We start from the raw sequence: 23,010 nt of genomic DNA, 5'->3' as shown, positions 1-23,010 counted from the left end.
TTTAGTACTATATTAAAAATACAAATAAAAATCAATTGTTCTGCGCTGCTGTCCCACAAAGTGTGGTTATTACATTACTGTGATAAGCAATTAGTTCCTTGTAATGCACTTTAAAATCCTAGGTGCACACTGTGATCTGATTTACAGCGGACTAATTCTGCAGGACCTCCTTGGGTATTAAAGGAGTTATGTGGGATTTAGATTATCAGAACTGGGATCAGACCCCCGTTGGCCACCAAAGCACGATGCTCAGCCCAGGGCTGCCATGGTGTGGCTCTGACAGCCTGGTTTGTGGTGTGCTGGGCAGCACATGCCATCGGAGCTCCCTGACCCAGTGTCACAATCAGACCCTAAACAGAAGTTTACCTGAGCTGAGTAGCAGTGCAGTACCTGCATTTTAGAGCAGGAATTTCAGAGCTGAGGGCTCCCTTTGTGCACTGGCATGAGGCTGGTTGGCAGTGCCCACTTCTTGTGCTCACCTCGAGCCCTCTATGGGGCACAAGGATCAGGAAAAAGTGGGCCATTGGTTGCCTGTTGATTCAGGAGTGGTGTTGCCTCCTGGGAAGGTGAGGTGAGCACTGCTGCTGGTGTGAGAGATGGGCAGGGGCCAGGCAAGTCCAGCCAAACTGAGCCAGATCAGGCCAACCTGGAGAGCAGGAGCCAGGGCATCATCATCTCTCAGCTGCCACAAATGTTGAATGGATTGATCTGCTTATGGAAAAGCAGATGATCCTCAGCTGATGGCTGTAAAGATGCTTGGGCCAGCTGGAAAAGTTACTCAGGTTGCTTACTGGAAGTGGTAATGACTTTGCTATGCTGTGCATATACAGAGTCATCATTCTGAAAAAGGAAAAGCAGAACAAAAATAGGTGGGCTTTGAGCGCAGTGGTTTTCAGCTCCTTGCAGTGCACTTCTGAAACATCAGCCAAAAGTTTTGTGACTGCTTTTATCCTTCTCTGTAGAGCAAAGGCAATATATTAATGTAGTTCCATTCAGAAATAGAAAATATTTTCAAAAAGAAATGAAATACAATGGCTTCTTAGTCAGTTGTGAAGGGTCAGTACTGCTTTGTCCTAGGCCATACTAGCACTTTTACATTGCTAGCAGGTGAATGTAAATTATTTTCATGTGACTGCAATCTAAGATGGGACTGAATAGCTGGTGTAAAACAAGCAGAAGTCATGAAGTCAACATGTAAGGGAGGCTAAATACCAGAGGTCTGTCTTAATCAGAGTATGCAGTTTAAAGAGTAGGACATACTAAAATGTCAAATCTTAAGCTGCACTTTGAACATGCTTTGCATTAACTGTAATATTTTATTTGCTTGCAGACATTCCAATTTATAAAGAGGCTGTATGCTATCTAAAAATCATCTCAATTCAGAAGGAAACAGGTAGAAGAATATATTTTTCTAGAGTTTAAAGACTAAAAACCCTCTTTCAAATAAACAGAAAGTATAGGTTACCTTAGTCATTTAAAACTGCCTGAAACAAAGTGTTCATCTTAAATATGATTGCAAAAATCCAGTATTATGAACAAAGTCAAGACAGTGTAGCATAGTAGTATTCAAAGAAACACTCTGAAAGTCTCAAGATTCAGAATTTAATATATTTTATATGAGTCTCACATGGAATCACAAGCTTGCTAGGCTTGCTAAGTATTTGCATTTAAAGAGAACAGAAATGAATTTCAGTTAAAATAATTCTCTGTTCAAGCCATTTCATGCTTGCTCTCAGGTTCTGTTAAATCTCACTGAAACTGAGGCTTTAGTAAAGCTGTTGATTTTCTAGAAAATACATATTTATCTGAAAAGGACCAATCTTCAGCTAATATGTGATTTGACATATGAAGCTACACCGATTTTTGAAGAGTTGAGAAACTAGTTTAAAATATGTGATATAACAATGCCATGGAGAAACAATTCTAACTTTTCTTACATACTGTTTGGCAAGGCACAGACTAGTCTTCATGGCTTCATCCCTGCCTGCCTTTATTTCCCTTTTAATTTTTGTTGTTTTATAATACACCTCTAATAATATCTCTCTTTAATTTTCATCTGCTTTTTCATTTTCTACGTATCTTCTTCTGTAGACTTCTTGTCTTGTCTCTGTCTAGCTGCCTTTCTGTTTCCTAGCCCTTTTTTTGGTGCATGTGCTGGAGCTTATGATGCTGTCTCTCATTCTGCTTACCTTATCTCCTTATCTCCTTATCTCCTTATCTCCTTCTCTAGCTGACAGTGTCTGAAAAGCTCATCACAGACAAATATGGTTTGTAGAGTAGCAGAACTGGAGCATCATTCTCCCCCCAGGAAGTGGCCCCCAGCTCTCGTTCCGATGTGTGTCTGGGTGAGGTGCTCACTGTGCGTGGCAGCTGTACCTGAACTCCCCTTTCTGCTCTGCGCAAAGTGCAGCCTTGCAGAGGTTCATACTGGCCTGAGCAGGAGCCTTCAGAAAACCACAAGTACAGTCCTGAAGCTTTGAAGTCGCCACAGAGGCCAGAAGTGGTTTGAAGCTAAGGCCAGATCAGTGTTACAATCGCTTAACGTCATGAGCTTTGATGTTCCCTTGTGGCCTTCATTTTGGACTCGATGTTCATTGAGGTCTTTTCCAACCTTAGCAATTCCATGATTCTGTGATTCTTGAAGCCAAACAGTTGCAACCATGTATTTTACACCCATGTTGCAACTTGCCAGCTGTTGTTGTCACCTGGCCTGTTGTAAAGGTGACGTGTGTGAGCTTCAGTTGCCATGCAAGAAGTTCACAAAGCTAAAAACATACGAGTAGTCCATCTTTATGGCTTAGCTGAAAAGAAGTAGCTCCCCCGTCCAGAGTCCGGATCAACTGAGGGTATAAAATTAGGACTTTACATCAAGTGATGTCAGCTCAGCATGATCTCATCAACCAAAGACACATGCTGAACAAACAGGCAGGGAGAAGGGTGCAGCTCAGAAGTGAATCACATCCTGAGGGGCTGGTGTGTTCATGTGGCTGAGAAGTGAATGTAAAAACAGGGCCTTGGGGAAGGTGAGACATTTCACATGTGAACCCAAGCCAAAACTGAGGCAGGGACGGGATTCCTGGGATATAAGCTAACCACAGTTTTTGAAAAAGAAAGAACCAATAATCACTGTTGTAACTTATTAGAAGTTCATCAGGTTTGGGCCTGCCTATAGAAGTAAAGAATCTGGCCTCAGCTGTAGCAATTTTTATATCCTCCCTGTTTTAGCAGTTGTGTCTGGTCCCTGTAAGATGAGCCTGAGCATTGGCAGCATGGCAGGGCCCAAGCTGGTAACAACCTGCTGAACCATTTCATGCTCTGGAGAAACAAGCAATTCTCTTGTCCTGGTTCAATAAGCAAGTACGTATTGGTGGTGAGACTTGTGTGGGAACTCTTCCCATGATCCTGGCTATGCTTACACCTCAGGTGTTGCCCTGAAGCCCACTCAGTCCCTTCAGCACCACCACTATCACTGCTGACAACTCACAGCTCCACAGCTGAAAGGAAGGGCATCTGTTTTGAGCTTTTGTATAGATTCTAAAATTCCCTGCCTGTCCCAGGGAGCCTACACCTGAAACTGAGGTGAAAGGGTGAAGGGAAGTACAGGGTAGAAGTGAAGCAAATCTCTTTTTTAACATTATAGGGATAGGAACATTGAAAAGTATCAATATAATGCTATGCATGACTGGTCTGTGAAACTCCTTGCCATATGAGATCATTGAAATACAGAATTTAACAGGCTTCAAAACAACACAGACATTTATATCAGTAACAGGACTACATTGTTTCAGGAAGATAAAATACTAAAAGGGGGTTGAAAAGAAAAACAGTGGCATATAAAATGTCGTTGTTTCAGCTTTTAAGTCAAGTTCTAGGTGAAGAGTTATAGGAAGAACTGTTTGTCATAAACAAATCCATTATTTATTTCTGCAAGATTTCCAGTGAGCTTCTCCAATTCACCTGTTGTAGACTGCAAACTGAAGATTAAAAGATGAACTCTTGGTCTGCTCAGCCTGGCAGATGTGCTCTCTTACTGACAGACGAAGCTATAGAGTAAAGATCCCTTAGAAGCACCTGTAAAAAACCCCTGTGCTTCAAACAGGGAGACCTTCTTTATTTTAATTACTGCTCTGAAGCACTTCATTATCATCATGTGCCTTGCAGAGTCTCCACACCATCTGTACAAGACACCTTTGTGCACTTATTCTTAACAACAGCAGGAGATCCCCTCCTCTTTTCCATTTTCTATAAACACGAGGCAAAGGAGGTAAAAATCAAACTCTGGCTATTTTAAGTTCCATTTCCTAGTTTTAAACTCTCTGATTTGAGTTTGAAGACAAGGTGTTACATGTGTGGGCATCCTGATGATTACTGAAGGTCAACATTCAAATTCTGTCTTTATTCAATTAAGGGGATCTAACCTTCAGAACAAAGCAGATCCTTGGAGTTCCTTGGGTCAGTGTTCTGGGGAAGCAGGTTTTGAGCAGTTTACCTGACTTCCATTACACAGTTTTTGGCCTAGTTGTTGAACAGCTTCACTGCACCCTCTGGTACTCTTTGGGCTTTGACAGTGGTGTCCTTTGAAACGGAGATTTCTGTTAGTAGGTGAGAAAGACTCACTTTGAAAGCCTGGTAGAAGCTCACAATCTTTCTAAACATTTCCTCAAATACGTTGGCTGTGCCTTCCTTGGTTAATCTACTCGAAAAGGGTTGGAAGACTTAAAAACTGGTCGATGTTAAAACTGTTGGTTTAGTAATCCAGGCATGAGTCTACTTGATGCTCGAGAGACTCTCTGAGTGTGAGCAACATTGGTACAGGCTCTCCCAATGCTCAGTGGAAGAATGGGGGTGATGTCACAGTTTTTCAAAGAAAAAAGGCTATGCAAGCTGTCAAATACAAGAGGAAGTTCAATGCCTTTGCTGTGACCAGTTTCCACTTCATTCTGGTTGGTGTGGGTGTTTTCCCACGCAGCATGTTGGTGATACAGTTCCCATTTCTAGGGGACTAACTCTTGGGAGCCTGTGTACCCAATGTAGGGCTGCATCTTCCTTTGGCTCACTGGTCAGGAATCTCAATGAAACGTATCCAAAAAAGCAGTGTAGGCCTGATTGCTTCTCAGTGCATTTTCATGGAGCCTTAATAATGATACTGATTTGAGTACAACTGTTGGACCATCATATTTTTGCCTAAAGCTAGACCAGGTACTCAAAGACTATCTTCTACATCACTCTCTAATGCTGGCTCAGTAAGTAAATGCATCCTAGAAATAAGAGTATATCTGTAATTATCTAGTGGTGTAGTGGCTTCTTTGCTTCTTGCTATGGTTTCCATAATTTTTTGTATATTAATATAGTAAAGTTACAAGACATCTGTATCAATGAGACAGTGTTATCCTTCAAAAATACTAATGTGTGTAAAACAATTTGTTCCTTATTAGGTGCTCATCTAATGTTTCTCTGCCAATTTAAACTGGCAACCCACTGAAAATTTAAAACTCAGAGCTAGGAGTCATTAATCTTTGAAATTAGTTTTAAAAGTCTGCCTGTATAATTAAGAATTGTCAGTCATCTAACAAAAATATTGTTGAACGAATTAAATACACTGAAGCTTTTTAATTGCAATCATAGTGTTAACAGAAAACTTTCCAAAGTGCTGGTCAGACTGCAAAAAACGTATTGGAAGGTTTTCTGGTATGTGGGAACCACCTCTAACATAAATTCTGTGTACAAAGTGGTACAGTGGTGCAGTGGACACTCCTGCCTCTCCACCCTCATCTACACTTTAAGATTGGAGGTTTCTGTCTGGATCCCAGCTGTGTTGTGTAGCTGGGTGTCCCTGTGCTCTGCTCAGGGATAAACAGGGCATTCTACTTAGCAGATTAAATTTCAAAAGAAACAGCCTTCTGCTGCAGTCACCCCTTCCCTGGAGAACCCACACGTACAGCAAGAGAGAAGGTGGGAGAGGAATGGTTGTCTGGTTTTGTCATTGCCTGACTGATTCTAAAGAAAAAGTCTAAGCACAAGAAGCTGCTGGTGATCAGGCACATGGGAGGAGGAAGGCAAAACTGGTGCAATGAGTCAAACATTTATGTGCTATAGGGTAGGGTTAGTGCCAAGAGCTGTTTTTCTAACAATTGTGCATGATCATCCTCCAAAAGATGGAAACAGCTGCTGGCACTGGCTGCTGGCTCCTGACAGCTGTCTGCAGCATCTGCACAGCTGCATCCTGTGGAGGTGCTGTAGAAAACACAAGCAGGTAATAGATTTTGCAAAACTGGCTTGCGAGTCCGCGGGGGCGTTGAACTGCTGTAAATCTCACGCCAGATGCGGGTCTTCTGTCATCGAAACAAGCGCTGCCTTACCATGCAGCCATGTAGGAGCTGCCATAGGAACTGCCTCTACCCATTTAGGTAACCTTTACACAAGGGTTGGGTGGTTTTTTCCCACTGAAAACAGAACTGTTTTTAATCCTTACCCCTCTGTTTCAAATCACAGGTAGTGATTAATTACTCAATTGTGAAAGGACTGAAGTACAATCAAGCAACCCCTACCTTTCATCAATGGCGCGACGCACGGCAGGTCTATGGCTTGAATTTTGCAAGCAAAGAAGAGGCTACCACATTCTCCAATGCAATGCTGTTTGCTCTGAATATCATGAACTCACAAGATGGAGGTAAATTAATCTCTGTTAATGTCTGTGACATTTTAAAGTACTTGTTACCAATCACCTAGTGCAGTTGTATTGGATATTATGCCATTATAAAACACATTATAATGAAAAACCTTAGCTTCCAGTAGACAGCCTTTAGATCAGCATTTGCTGTGGTATGAATTGTACATGTTTCCAGATTTTATTTCCCTTTCTGCTCATTTTTCATGGTGCCTTAACTCACCATAGGAAATCAATAGTTATTTGGGTGTGCTTCAGCAGGCAGGTAGCCCCACTGATTTATGTGGATCTGTATATGTGTTGTTTTACATATGAGGTGGCAGAATAAAACTTTAAATAAACAGAAGCTAGAGTCAAGTTAGCAAAATCTTACAGGATAGGACTCGGAGCTGGTATTTCCAGTGTGCTGGGCCAGCTCCAGCCATTGTGGGTCGGCTTTCCAAAAGAGGAGTGTGTGGCACCTTGGTCATTGGATACTATATTGACTGTAGAAGTAGTTTGTGGTGAAGTTTGCTCTTCTGTGAATTTGACATTGCATTAGCTTGACACAGGCCCAAAATAAAGTCCTGGTTTCTCAGTGAAAACCCGTTTCTGGTTTGTGGTAGCTGGATGAAGCACTGCCCTCAGTCACATGCTTATGACCTCTCTGCAGCTCCTGGGCTGGGAACAGAGCAGTGCTTGTGTGGTGTCTCTTTTTTTTTCCTGCACAAACACACGCCACAGCCCTATTTTCCTTTTGCAAACATGGTGAGTCAAGGTTTGCATCACTTGCTGCCATCCAGGTTTCACTGCAGTGTTCACTGGTGATGGACAGCAGCTCTTCAGAGAGAGATTGTCTCCTGACAACCTTCAATACACAAATACGTCTCACTAAAAGGTGTACTTGTAATATAAAAGTTCAGATTTTTTATTTTGCTATTTTCATTCTATTAAGCTGGAAAATGCAAAAGTCATCAAAAATCAAGAAATATTTTAAATTCTTAGCTATATTTAGAAGTACTGAGGATTTAATTCTGCCTTCTTCAGCTTGAACATTTTCAGCTGTAGTTGTGCCACAGCAGGAGACTTCATGAGGAAATCTGGCCAAGATTCACCAGTCCTAAACTCATGAAAGTCTGAAGAGTACATCTTTGGCTGCTCAGATGTGCCCAGCCGTTTTAGACCTCCAAATTTGGATACTTTTACTGTGGTCTGGGTGTAGCAATTGGTTTAATGTCTCTGATGACTCTGCCTTTCTTCCAAAAGCCCTTAAATTTGTTTGGGGGGTTTTTTCCCCATCTGTCTCCTCTAGTCAAAGGGAGTGACGTTTTTGCAGGATTTTGAGTTTGCTTCAGGGAGGTGCCTTGTGGAAACACGAGTCTCAGGATGAGAATTTTTTGCTCATAGGCTAAATACAAGAAACTGCCTTAAAGTGGACACTTTATTTATGTTAACTACTCCTAGCAATGAACAACAGGTATTTTTAAGAAAGTATTTTTGAGCACTTGGAAAGCCTATTGAATTGCTGAGAAATTTATGCATATACAGTAAGCAATAATTTGCATTTTGCCTTTTTGGGGGTATTTTTTTATTCATTTACTTAGCACACCAAAAGTGTGCTTTAGATGCTTTACAGGTTTAAAATCCAGTCCATGCTGAAGAGTTTGTAATTAGAGTTTGTAGTTGTCACATTCAAAGACATGAATTGGGTCACAGATACAAAACTTCATTTTCTGGAGAAAAAAAGAATGGTCTGGTAAACATTCAGTCTTCAGCAACCCTTCTTCTCTCATACATAAGGTGTTAGAAGTTTCAAAGATTTCCAGTTGTCCCATCCTTTACATCTGAGTTTGTCAAAAACTGAAATGTGGATTAAAGAAAATTTCAGCATTTGTTTAAAAAAAACCTGATTCTATGAAACAAATTCCCCAAATACCCATTTTTATCAATTTTTTAAATTATGAAATTTATTTCCAGAGGTATTTCTCTTTAATATTATATTAGCTACACACTGATAATAGATTAGAATGAAGCCTTTTATATCATCATAAGTTTTCCCATTACTGCCATGATCTCAGCATGCAAGTTTACAGCAAAAGTACATAATGGATATAAGGTATAAAATGTTTTTTCATATCTGCTCTTCCAGGCTTCTATAGCCCTTAAGCTTTTGTGGGCATGAATTAACGTGAATAGGAATTAACACAAATACACATATCCATATATCTTTTCAGGCACAGCCATTGCCTGCATACTCCATCCATTCTGCTGCCTGCATGCTGCATTAGGGTCTGCTTTTTCATATGGAAAAATCATTAGGAAAAAAACGTATTTATTGTATCTATGCATCCATGTATTAACGTTGCCCATGCGCTTATGCGGATGGATCGCAGCTTTAAGGGGTGCATTTGTATGCCCAGAACTGCTCATACACTCATAAAATGCTCAACCAAAACCACAGGGTTAAACAGAGGCTCCCTCTGACACATTCACAGGGCAGCAAACCCTATCTGCTGCCCTACAGCTTGGAATATGCTGTGTGCACTACTGGGCACGTGCTATTTCTAATGTTTCGTTTTTTCCTATATTCCCCACTGAGACATTATGATGTTTGAGTTCTGCTGATCCTCCCATAGTTGAATAGATTCTGGATTCCATGGCTGCTTCTCCCTTCGTTCTACCACCCACTTCCATAAACTAAAATTAATCATGGTAGACTACAGCAGAAAATGTGAGACTGCATCGTATCTTCAGCAGACGTGGAGTCAGGGTACTGTTACATTTGGGAAAATAACTAGTCTTGGCACACAGTAATGGTGTGGGATTTTGAATGGTGCATTAAGCTGAATTAGTTCAAAAAAATTATAGTGGTCTGTGTTTTGGGGAGTTGGAAATAATTTTTAGGTTGTGCTGACTTTCAAATGGCTGGGTCCCCTCAAATGAGCAGAGTTATGAATCAGTGATGGGAATTACTGTACTGTCCCTCTTCTTCATGAGAGAAGCTAAAATGCACTGATCTCTCTGTACTGACTGCATGGGGCATGAGTGAAAACTAAACCAAGGGCTCTGTTAAATGCCAAAGGTTAAATAGGCTGAATCTGATCCTATAGCCAGCCTGTGTTTACCTGGGTTACGTGTCAAGATCAGTGCTGGGGCAGGTGTCTTCCCAGGAGTGTGACATCCCAAAGTTTGCAAAAGTTGGGAGAAAAGCCATAGTCTAAACTCTCTGGCTGGTTGTGTTTCTGCAGTGGATGCACTCATACTCTTACCCATGGGGAGGGCTGGCCACCTCACACATGTCCATGTTCTTAGTGCTGTGGTGGGAGCTGCTCTCAGTGCACATCCCCAGGGTGGGCTAAAGCAAGCCTTGAAAGAGGTGAACACAGACCTGGCTCATTCTTGTGCTTGGTAAGGATGCTAATGATTATGTTAGGAGTAATCCAAAATGAGATAAAATGGGACTAAAACCACAATAATATTACAAATATCCTTCCTTTAGGGGTTGACAGTTGCCTCACTGAATCACAATTGTTTACCTGTCAGCTTGTTTATGTGTCTAATTACTTTGATTTCCTTATACATCCCTTTAATCTGTTCTCCTTTACAAACAAAAAGAGAAATGCTGGTCCTGAGCCAGCCTGCAAAATGAGAGCAAATGATAACACTGATTTGCTCATTACCAATCTCTTGCTTACAGTGCTTTAATGGTGTCATTTAAAGACCATTAGTATGACAAACAGCTTCCAGTTTAATTGTTTTTCTTTCATGGGTGTCCACTTTGTGAGGTCAGACCTTTTACTGGCTTAAGTTACCTGGTACAAGGTAGTATGTCACTAGCTTACTTTGTCGACTACAGCCAGGTTTCACTGGGGGCACAGTGTCACCCCTTCATGCCCCAGGAGACTGTGGAAAAATTTTCACAGATTTTACCCACAGGTTGTTTGAGTTTTCATGTTTTTCAGGGCTTACATCTTCTTAGATTTACCAGATGCAATGACTGGTGGCAGGGCAGCATGGTTATTGGAGCAGGACATAATGTGAGAACATTAGTAAGCTAAAATGGGCAAGTTCTTCCCTGCTGTAATTTTGTAGGAAAGCCAGTGGTGCCTGTAATGAAGGTAACTTTCTGCAGGGCTTAATGGAGCCTGTACACTCAGTGCTTCTCCCAGTGAGTGGTTACACTTCCCTGAGAGAAGGAATGAGACTATTTCCTCTCCTTTCTTGTTCCCCAAATCTCTGGGGACAGGCAAAGGAATTCTTCATCTTTTACTTTCCTTATTTGCTCGCGTCAGACATTGAGTCCCTGCTGGTTGCTCCAGCACCTGCATGTTCCCATGTTGCATAAGGGGACAGTGGTTCAGCTTTGTGGCTTGGCGTGACCAGCTCTGAGGGCATCTTGGGCTTCCATGGCTTAAAGACTTGGTACCTCTTGGAGAAGAATTAAGACTCTGATCTGTGCTGCTGGTAAATGCTGCCTGGGACATAGTGACTATAACGTATTGTGAACTTTTGCTTTCCTTTTGATGTCTGTGCCCTGAGGACTTGGATAGTTATTGTTGACTTACAATGTATGAAAATTCTATTTCTAAATGTAAACACCAGCTGCTGAAAAGCCTTATGCAGAGGGCTCATTGCAGAGTTAATCATAGTTAGAGGTCAGCTGCCTTATCTGACTAAGAGGGGAGAAGTTGGAGGAAAGCTTGAAATAGAAGGAGAGAGGTTTGAAGAAAACTAATAGTGATTTATTTCTTTATTTATTCCTTGTAAGAAAGCCATTTTCTTGTTCTAAGTGTCTTATAAACTATGCGATACAGACATAGGTCATGGAGGGTGCAGAGTTCAGCCCCTGTGCCTTCAGCTTCACCTTACCTCTTCAGCCTTACCTCTGCAGAGAGGATGTTTTGGTAGTCAGAAAGATTGCTCCTCGCTCCTGTTCCTCTGGTTAGAAGATCTGCTGCCTTTTCCACCACTGTGGATTATTTGTCATGTATTTCTCCAGCCCCTTTTCCCATAATCTGGATTTTACTAAGTGCTTGGGAATTTGAGATCTTTTTCCATTCCTTCAGTCATTCTGCTCTTATCCTTTTTCAGAAGTGACATTTCTATGTTTCTGGGAGGAAGTTTCTTGAAAAACAGTTCGGAGAAATAAAAGAATAAAGCATTGATTCATCAAACAGCAGATAAACTGGCAGAATGTACCATACATTGTCTCTCCTAATTAGATGCCCTAAGTGTTTGCAAGGTTTCTGTCAGTGAAGGATGTGTGCGAAGATTGTGGTGCACTGGATTTCAGACACAGGGTTTTATATATTTTTTCTAATGTTATATTCAGTTCATTTTTTCATTAACATTTTGCCAACTAGTCCTGCATCTCTCAGTTTTTCAGTGTAACTTTCTAAAGTGTAACTTCTGGGAAACTGAGTCATCTAAATTCATCTTCAAAAAGCAGTGCCTGTTTTATTTGATAATATTGCCCCAAGACTTCCCAGCACCACCGAGGACACAGTGTGGGAAGACAAAAGACTGCATCTTCATTACAGCACTGCATAATACATAAAATAACTCATCAATAAGGGAAGGGACCCACCACAGAATACAACGCCCACTTGCAGCCAGCTGGTTCCAAAACCGTGCTGGGGTAAAGAGATCTGTGCTCCATGCAAGGTGCTTTGCATGCTGCACTGTGGACTCATTTCCCACACTATCAGGTGTGTTGGTGCTAATTATAAAGCACTAAGATGGTGTATTCTGTGCACATTTTACTTTTAAGAGTGATAATAACATTTAAAGACGTGTAACTTCAGATTGCATAGGCATTGCAGAACTGTAAGCATGCATTCTGCTGCAGGTCTTTGAACCAAGTCATTCTCGATGTTGTTCCTATTTATAATTTAGGCATAGAGAACTTGTAAACAACAAACTTTTGGATTCACTAGTGTAAATATGATCCATGTGGTCAGACACCTCATGCTAGCCAAATAGCAGCCTGCAGGCAATGGTTAATTGGGTGCATGTGAAAAATACAAAAGACTTCTGCTTCTTTAAAAAACAAAAGTTTTCCCAGGGGAATAAATATTTTCTGACTGACATATTTCAAAAACACCAGAGAAAGGTTTAGAGAAATAAATTTCACAACGTTTCCAGCCTCATGCCTACACCAGTTTCAGTATTGACTTTAGTCACTCAGAAATGTTCTGCAGATAGGGGGGTTTCTGATCTAAATTGCTCTGCTTTGTAAGTCAATGAAGAGGGAGGGAAAATTCAAATAAGATGATGAGCTTTTTCCTTTCATCTGGTGCATTGCTTTATCACTGAAACTGTTCCAGAAAAGTCCACGTGACATCCAGAATCTTTTAGTATATTGCTTACTATAGAAATAAATTCCTTCCTTTGCCAGCTGGACAGGGATGAGCTGTTACCCAGCAAACTAGGTGGGAATTTATTTTCCTGGAGCAGCCAGTGAAAGGCACACCCCAGGCAGTGCCCACTGCACGTTTGACAGGTCTCTGCCCAGCCCTGTGAGGGCAGGAGTCCCTTGTGACCCCAGCTGAAAACATCAGCTCAGGCACAGGACCACTCATTGTGTCTAATTCCCAAAGCTTCTGCCTGTGCTGAGTGGGATGGCAGTCCTGGTACAAGCCCTCTGCCTGTCTTTCCAGAACAGCCAAACTTCTCCTGGAATAATAGGCACTTTTCTTGCAAGCTTCCCCTGCCAAACTGTTCAAGTGTGCTCTTCTCAGGTTAGCCTGGGCTTCCTAATAGGATATATGACATTTCACAGAATCAAGTAATACTGTGATTTGGATGGGACTTGCAAGGATTGTTGAGTCCAACTCTGACGTGAATGGCCCATACAGGGATCAAACCCACAACCCTGGCACTATTAGCACAAGGCTCTAACCAACTTATAGGAATCTGAGTACACTTCATATTAAGAGAAACATGTTTAAAACCAGAACTGGAAGAAGTTGCCCCAGCCAGGAGAAGCAGTGAGCGTAAATCTTCTGTATTTGCTTGGCTCCAGCTGACTGGAGGACAGGAGGTGAATTGATTCATTTGTGAATAGATAAACTGGGATTACAGACTCCTTTCAGTGCTAGAACTGTAAATATCATTGCTATTATTCATCTGTCAGGAGGTATCAAACCATTATTTAATTATTCTGCTCTATAGAGGTAGGCATTTTTTCAACTCAGTTTTTCAGTCCCCCAGATGGTAGCAGAAAGTTTTCCAGGGCACTGAAGTGCTCTGGCAGTGTTATGCAAATAAAAACCCATGACATGTTGCTTGTGTGCATCTCAGCCACTTTCCTGCAGGACTCCATTGTATCCCCGCTCAGAGCGGCAGCAGCGCCGGAGCCACTGTCAAACATCTGGAATAACAAAAGGTGCCTCTGCTCTTTGCAGAGCATTATAAACCCAAAGGCTCTTGAGTCTCTTGCTGATGTTTTTTGCTATGCTGAGCTCTTCTGCGCTAAATGAAAACCACTCCAGGAAGGAAACTGTGTGTGGGGAAAAAAATTGTTGAGAGATTTAAGAGAGACTTTCACACGCTGACTTGTGCTAGCAAGATTCGCTTGCACTATTGCCCTCAAACCCCTGTGTTTCTGAGTGTGGTGCAAACTGGAGAAGTTTCCAGAGCTCAGTGATAGAAGATTCAATGCGGCTTTTTCACTAGAGTACAGTAAGTGGCAGAAGAATATATTAGCTTAGGAAAAAAAATAATTATCAAAATCTAACAAGTCCAGTAATTTATGTGCCAGCAGTATAGGCCAGATTTTGGCCAGTGTTCATTTGGAGACCACTTATGGGGTGTTTCCTTGTTGAAAGTGCCTCTTCATCTGTCAAGGGCTCCTTTTCTGGGGTTACTCTGGACTGTGAATGCATCACGTCCTTTGCCAGGCAATGGCTGTGAGTGGAATTCAGCCTCGAGCCACAGAAGTGTAAAAGTGCCTTGCACCAGGAGATGCTGTGACTCAGAAGCAGCTCCATGTCACTCTCCCTCTTCCCCTTCCTCTCCTCTCTCCAGGGATGTGGTAGAGAAGGAGTACCTGCCCTGTGCTGCCAGCACCCTCAGGCTCAGCTCCTCAGTGGGCAGTGGTGGGCTCTGCCCTGCCCCTGCCCCTGCCCCTGCCCCTGCCCCTGCCCCTGCCCCTGCCCCTCTGCTCTCCACAGGCAGCCAGCAAAGGACTGGGTTTGCACCTGGCTGCCTTCTCACCTCCTGCAGAAACCCACGGTCTGTGCTTAGAGTTCTCAGCTCTAAACAATCTGAAGCATGTGAAGAACAAATGGCTTTTTGTGATGAGAACAGTATTTTTCTCTTTACCTTTTCCAATGCCATACGTTGGCATGTTGAGTCTCAGTGCATTTTGTTTTGCTCACCAGGAACAGTCTATGGGACATTTATTTATTGATTATCTGATTTCTTTTAGTGAAAGAGAAATTGCTTCTTGGAAAAGATTTGTATTTTTTCACAAGCCTTCTTTAAGTTTTGCGCTCATTTTCTTTCATTCTTAAAAGTGCTTCGATACTTGGTGTCCTGGGGTGTTCTCTAAAATAACATGATTTTATGTCAGAACACGAATTGCTTTTTTTAAGGCGGTTTGTCTTCCTTTTCAGACCCTACATGAGTTAGAGGTGCTGTAATTCCATGCACAACAGTGCTGTATTTACCTCTGTACATGCACTGGCACTCACCCCTCTCTTTGGATCGATTCACACTGATTTCTAGAGCCAAATGCTGGTATAATTCATAATATATAATGTTATAGAATACATTAAAAAGAACATTTCTGTGAAATTTTTCTAGAAGAAAAGAGGAGAAAGAATATTGAAAACAAATGTACTATTTTAAGTAAGGGATGCCCTCATTCTTAAAACAAAAAAAAAAATTTAAAAAGAATGACCAGGCTGTGCTGTGGTGGTAGTTACACAGATCCAGATTTGCAAAGAGTGATAACTGTTAACAGGATCACCAAACCTGAATCAGCCAAACTAGACCGATTTTTACAATGGTGCTGTGCTTCTCCAAATGGTGTTTTTATTTCTGGAAAAGTGAACTTCAGAAATTTACGAGAGATTGTACAGAAAGTGACATCTCCAACTTTTTACAGCACTAATAAGTATCCCAATATACCTAACACAGGAATAAGTGCTGTATTCAGTTTGAATCATCTTGCAGAAATGGTTCATTCTGATAATGATAATGTGGTCTAATATTAGTGCTCTAGCACCCTCTCCAATTACTTAATTTATAATGTTCACAGGTGCCGTATGCCAGTTGTTGGGTACTATCTAATTTTTTTATCAGCAATTAACTTTAAAGGAGACACACAAATGTATAGGGATTAAGATAGGTTTGAGTAATTGTCATAGAACCATAGAAGGGTTTGCATTAGAAGGGACCTTGGATACCACCCAGTTCCATGGGCAGGGACAATTTCCACTAGATCAGGTTGCTCAAAGCCCCATCCAGCCTGGTCTTGGTTGCTTTTTTTTTATTTAGTAGACTTTCTGTATTCTCAGCTAAGGGCCAGACACTGTAATATTTTGTCTCTGCACAATAACTCATATACTCCCCTAGCTGTGATCCCACTCCTAACAATTAATAATTGTGTGACCATGATCTTCCTGTTAATGGGAGGAAAACTTTAAGCATCTGTAGCACCGGGTTTTGTACCTGAGCTGGGATGTCTGTGTGGTAATGGAACAGTAACAGATGCTCTTGGTACAGTCAGTTACATACCAGGTGTCCCTAAAGGCAAAATTCATTCCATTTTCCCCTCTCTTTTTCATCACTGACTGTAAAGGATTGCTGCTAAGAGCCCTTCTTTGGTTCCAGACAATTTTGCTACGATCATCTTCCAAACTTTCTAATTAATGAATTAATAATTTTTAATTATGATGTAATTAATTAGTAACTACAATGATAATTAAACCTCTAGTTTAGCAATAATAAATTAGGGAGATGGAAACTAATGTGCATAAAGTGATACTTTTAGTGATGCTCCACGGATTTCCTTGGGACAGTTAATGAGAATTCCCAGGAATACATATGTGTTGTGCATGTCCATATATGTGTTCACATGAGCAGTGCACATCAGATTATCACTTCTCCGACTGCCTGAGCTCTGCAAACAGATGGGCTTTTCGCATGCAAATTTTTTTATTTTACACCAGAAGTGGATTTAGGAAGATATTCACACATTTATAGATTGGAGTCAGGAATAAGTTGCTGGGCTAAGAGGATTTTTCACCAATAAAATTGGTAGTATTTTTAATTTTGTTTTTAAACTATGCTGTCATTATGTGCCATGGTTCACTGTGCAAACAGCACTCACTAAAAACGTGTTCCTGGTCAAAGCACAGTGTTTAGGGCCAGGGGACTGCACAGGGACAGCCAGTGGTGCAGCTGAGGAGGCAGGGCACAGCTCTGGAACCTTCTCCAGCAGCAGGCTCAGCTGAGGGGAAAGTCTCCTTAATTCCAGCCCCCAAGTGAATCGCCATATGCTGCTGCCAGCAAAGCATGTAGAGCAGCTTCTCCTGCTGGCTGGTATTCCCTGGGGAGCTCACACAAAGTCTGTTAGTGGCCTTCTTAGGTGACTCTCTGCAGTCATCCAGCATCTTATTTTACACCAAGTCAGGGCCTCGAAAGCTCTAGGTTGTTTTGCCTTCTGGAAGCAGAATCTCAGACTCCTGTGGCAATGACTTGTAATTTCTCCAGTTAATTCTAATGAAGCAATACAGCTGAAAATGGGATGCATTTAACTGAACTTCATCCATTTAAATGCTAGGCATCTAGTTTACAGTAATTGTGCAGCTTCCTTTCCTCTCCACGGAGCGAGGAGGGCTCACCTGGAGGTGAGTGCTGTAGTCCTGCGCTGCTGGCTGGTGGCCCAACAAGCTGCACAGTCCTGCCACACAGCAGGGAGCAAACTGCAAGTGTGACAGAACGGAGCAGCATGGGGCCGTACTGCAGTTCAGGAAGGAGATAATCTCCTAATAGGTGATTTTAGGTCTCCAAGCGTCCAGCCTTTTGCCCTTGTACGTGCTCAGCTGCACAGCTGAGGAGGACACAGCGTGATTCAGGTTCTGGCGCTGCGTTTGAGATTCTGCCCCACCTCTACTGACAGAAAAGCCAAACCCTGCCAAGCAATCACCGTCAATCAGATTTGCATGGATTGCTCTATCTGTTGGTCTTGATTGGTATTCTGGAGATCTCTGCAGAAAACATGAATTTTAATTCCGCTTCCTCCGGTGCTGGTTTCCAGGGACTCCCTCTGGTGGTTAGAGCAGCGCCTGGGAAGCTGTGAGCATCCGCTGTGCCATACAGCACGCTAGGAGAGATGAACTGACGAGTATCTTGGGGTTTTTCACATCTTTAAAAATAAACTTGGGGTCAAAATCATTGAGGTTATCACCTCTTTTGACTGCTTAAACTTGCTAAATGCACATTTCTCGTTCTTGTGAAGAAATGGTGCATTTCCTGAAGCGTGGCAGAGTGAGGAGGAGGAACTGCAGGTACCTCTGTGCTGGTCTGGTGCTTTGCAGACAGGAGCAGGAGGACATTCAGAAGGTTGGATGATGTTAGAAATCCATTTGAATATGGATTGTCCTGAAATTTAATTGATATCCCTTCTAAGGCATTTTAGATTATGGAGTATTTGCTTTTTCTTTTTTTGGCTCACCATTGGCATCCACAATAGAAATGACTCTGCACATTTGAATCTGGGTCCCCAGGTTCCCCTGCACCATTTACAAATACATACCTTGCAGTTTCACTTCTCAAGATGCTTTGCCAGCAGATCTTACAGGATCCCTGCTAAATGCAAAAGAAAACACTTTGAATCAGCAAAACAGCAGGGCTAACTGAACTTGGACACAAAGAAAGAGCCTTTCAGTGTCCTCTGGAGCCTGCCAAAGCACTAAGTGCTGGTGATGACTAACAAGGGTGGCACATCTAATGCAAGGGCTGGCAAGAGTTACCATGCACAGTGCAGCAGGAGAGGCACCCTCGATCAGGGAGGGAGGGGTAGAGGGATGTAGGGAGCCAAAAGCTCTGGAGATGCATGGCCTGGGTGTGTGGACAAGTTTCTGGATCTGCAGTGGAGACAGAAGGCACCAAGAGAAAGCTTGATTCTGTCAGAGTCAGCAAGAAAACTCCTGGCTCAGATAAATGAGTTATTTACCCCTAGTTTGTGGAAGGAAGAGGGATTTGAAAAGTGTAACAAAGGTGAGGATCCAAAGGGAAGCATGCCTTATGCTTCCTGCTGATTATTTCATTTCTCATCTCTCTGACCTTTCTGATTATTCTAAATATAATATTTCAACTTTAAAGCTTGAAAATAGATATTTGGCTCTTCAGATGAGCTGACATTTGGTTCCTTTTTTGCTCTGTGCTGTAATATTCCTATGAGCACAGAGTAACTGCATTTTTTGTTTTTTGACTGTTACTGCAATGATTTTCTTACAGATGAGATGGCCCCTGGGTGGCTTTACATTCTCTCATCAGCCTGAGAGTGCACCTCTTTTTGCTTATCAGAGTTTACTGGTGTGTCCAGAAATTGCCCAACGAGGGTCATGCTGTATATACTTCTTGTCTTACATCACATTATATTACAGTCAGATCTTTCAACACCGCTGTATTTTTAAATAACATTTTCCCTGACGCTGCAAATGGTGCAGAACATTGTAGAGGCAGACAGCCACCAAAGTGAGCTGTTGAGTTGGGGGCAGGAGCAAAGTGTAACACGCAGGGAAACTATTTTTTGCAGCAGTACAGTGAGAAACCATGGCAAAAACCTCAGTGTGCAGAGCTGTGCTCTTGGTCATGCCGTGAAGGTCAGCGTGTTGGGTGCATCAGTGAGGCCTGAGGGTGCAGGAGCTGCACCAAAGTCTGCTTTGCAGGCAGGTTTGCAGGTTTTCTCACACACTTCACTGCCATGGCTTACGTTCACTGTAGGGTCTCTTCAGCTTCCAAAGTTAAATTACAGATATGACACAGAGCTGTGTTTTTCTTCTGGAGCATTCTTAAGGTGCCTCAAGCCTGGGGAACTCACTGAGAGGTCCACACCAAGGGTTTCCAAGGTGCTTTTAATGGAAACCAAATTTTTTTTCACAGAAATGTGTTACATTTGGTTGTACTTTTTATTTTACTAAAACCAAAGAGGAACTTTCCACCTTCCTGAAGAGATGAAGGATGTGTCTTTCATTCTGAAATTACATTTTGCTTCACTTTTTGTTTTCAAATGCACATAATGTAAATGACAATATTTGGTAATCTTGAAGGCAATGACAAAACCCCAGATTTCTGATTCAACATAAAGAGAAATTCAAGCTAAACATTCTTTTGTGTTTCCATTTTGAAGCTCAAATTCATGGCTTTTTACAAAACTGTAAAAATACCCCTTTTATTTTTAAAGATGAAAGGAAATACAATATTTTTAAAGAAAAGGAATAGCCTTTAATGAGACTCAAACCTCCATACATTTCTGTGTGAATTCAAAAATTGTCTTTAAGCTAAATATTTTAATTAAACCCCAAAATTCTACCAAAAATTCATTTTTCATATCTGCACTACAAACAGTAATGCAGCAATGAGTCCTGGTCAGCAGCATCTTGAATTATTGGATTGCACATTATTTTTATTACATTTCTTTTTAGTGTCAAAATTCATTTACAGCTAATGTGAGAACACTAGCTATTTAAACAAAACTGCAAAACATATTGTCAGCTTTCACACCACATCAATTAAACTGGTATTTTCTCATACTACGTGAGAAATAGATAGAGTAGGGTATTTGGGGTTTTTATCACATGATTCTGAAAGTGTCTGTTGTGCTAATCAGCTGATTTTGGGGTTTTGTTTCAATTGTTCTGCAACACTGGGAAAGTGATGATGTACATATGTGCTTTAAAATTAGGTGGTTTTATTTCTTCCAGTTTAACCTTGCTTGGAGATATTGAAATGCTTTTCACTGGGCTTTCCTCACCACGTTTCAGTCTTCTCATTGAGCTCAGTGCCTACAGAAGTTACCATTCAATCTTAGTTTCTTTCATTTTTTCAGCTGAAGCATGTTTTTCCTCTCATGTGAGTTCCTGTTGACATGAGAGCATTTAAGGATGAACTCTAGTAATCTCTAGGGTTCCTTCCTTCATGGCCCAAGTTGTTCAGGGTTTGACCTCTGCCATGGGTTTATCAACAGGGGTGGTTTGCTGGAGGCAATTTAAATCAATCTTTTTTTTCTCCCTGTCAGTAGTGGAATGGTCTTCCAGTGCTTTTGCTTAAGTATTCTGATCATGTTATCAATGACTTATTTTTAAAAAGAGCAAAATTTGACTGGCTGATAGGGTGAAGCATAGTGTCTGTGCTGGCCTCTTCGTGCACAGCATTAAAAAAACCCAAAACCAACCAACCAAGCAAAACAAAACAAACAAAACAACAACAACAAAAATCCAAACTCAAGCAAAAAAAACCACAAAAAACCCAAAACAACCAACCAAAAAAAAAAAAAACCCAACCAAACAGAGCTGTTTGGGGATGGTGTATTTATTTTCACAGCACATAAAGTTCTCCTGAAAGGAGATGCTTTGGAAACCAATCAGGTGGTGCATTTTTTTAGGGCTCTGTGTACAAGGCACATAGGACATGGGATAAGAATTAAATCCCCAAAATCATAGGACTGTGGTCGAACAACACAATAGCCAGGAATCCTTGGCATGAAACTATCTCTAGAAGAGGGCTAAGAGCTGCACCTTGTGGGCTTCAAATGCCTTGCAGAGGGAAAGAAGCCCTTTGTCATGACACTGACTTTCATTAAAGTCTTTCATTAACTGACTTTCAGAAGTTATCAGCAGGGCTTTGTCTTGTCAGAATAGATCTTTATTTTGGGGTGGTAAAGATGAGGGCACATTTACAATGATGACTGTGTAGAGAGAGTATTATGCAGGGATTTAAGCTCATTTGCATGTCAGATTAAGGTTTTATGCCATGCCCTATGTGAATTAAACACAGATAGCAGTTATGAGAGTTATGAGATTTTCTGGTGGATTTCTGTGCTGAATTGCAGTGAAATTTTATATTATCAGATGGAAGCACACACTCCAATACATTAATATCCTTCTGTATTTGGAATGGATATAAAAATAGATAGCACATTGTACATGCAAGTTATTCACCGTATTTGCACAGATTTTTATTTCAAAGAAATTAAAGGTCATTCTGGCTCCACAGGGAATAAAGTTTACAATTGGTAAGACAAAGCAGAGCTGCCTATCCTTTAATGTTACTGGTCCCCTCAGGGAATGGTGCTTCATCTCCTGTGTCTCAGGCAGCAGACAGTGTGGATCCAGCTTCCCGTGCCACATCCCATCGCTGCAGTCACGATCAGAGCCGTCTCTCAAAAAAAAAAAAGTAGGTAACGAAGGGGAAGATGACACAGAGAGAAATAAAACCCAAGAAAGATGAGTGATACAAGTGAAAACCATTGCTCACCAGCCATGAAATGCCCAGCCAGTCCTTGAGCAGCAGCCCCTGGCCAACGTTCCCCCTAGTTTTGTCTTTGTCAGTGTGACACCACATGGTGTGGAGCATCCCTTGGGTCAGCTGGGGTCAGCTGTCCCAGCTGTGTCCCCTCCCAGCTCCTTGTGCACCCCCAGCCTGCTCACTGGTGGGATGGGGTGAGAGGCTTTGTGTAAGCACTGCTCAGCAACAACTAAAACATCCCTGTATTATCAACGTAATTTCCAGCAAAAATCTGAAATATATCTCCATCCTAGCTACTATGAAGAACATTATTGCAGCTGGAACCAGCACACCAGCCTTCTGCAAAGTGATCACCCACACCAGGAGTGCAAAAAACGTTGGTGTATTTCTTACTGAAAGTCTGCACAACACCAACACAATATATGAACATACACTAATTTTATTCATAGGATCACAGCTTGGGTATGAAGGGATTTTCGGAAATATCCCCCAAAAGTGATCAGCCCCTCGCAGTCCAACTTCCCCAGTTTATGTACTGACCACAACACTCTATGCTGTGGAATACCCTTTCAGCAGTTTGGATCAGCTGTCCTGGCCATGCTCCCTTCCAGCTTCTTGTGCATCTCCTCACTGTCAGAGCACGGGAAACTGAAAAGTCCTTGACTTAGGGTAAGCACTGCTCAGCAACAGCCAAAACATCTGTGTTATCCACATTATTCTCATACTGAATCCAAAACACAGCACTGAACCAGATACGAGGAAGAAAGTTATCCCAACTGAAGCCATGACAGGGTGTTTTCCAACCTGAATGGTTCTGTGATTCTATGACCTTTCCCTAGCTCAGTTTGCTCAAAGCACCATTGAACCTGACCGTGAACACT

The 23,010-nt window shown here is 41.8% G+C and overlaps 1 protein-coding gene across 10 annotated transcripts in view; it reads left to right on the top strand.

Moving 5' to 3' along the window:
• Positions 1-23,010, top strand: part of EVL (Enah/Vasp-like) — a 121,362-nt gene that overhangs the window by 52,541 nt on the left and 45,811 nt on the right. For all 10 annotated transcript variants that reach the window (XM_039552655.1, XM_039552662.1, XM_039552658.1 and 7 more), the window contains exon 3: positions 6,493-6,670. In XM_039552655.1, coding sequence (XP_039408589.1) covers positions 6,493-6,670 — 178 coding nt within the window. The remainder of the gene's footprint in view (positions 1-6,492; positions 6,671-23,010) is intronic.

This window comes from Corvus cornix, chromosome 5 (assembly GCF_000738735.6).
Source record: "Corvus cornix cornix isolate S_Up_H32 chromosome 5, ASM73873v5, whole genome shotgun sequence".
Lineage (NCBI taxonomy): Eukaryota > Metazoa > Chordata > Aves > Passeriformes > Corvidae > Corvus > Corvus cornix.
This window is presented reverse-complemented; position numbering and strand designations above follow the sequence as displayed.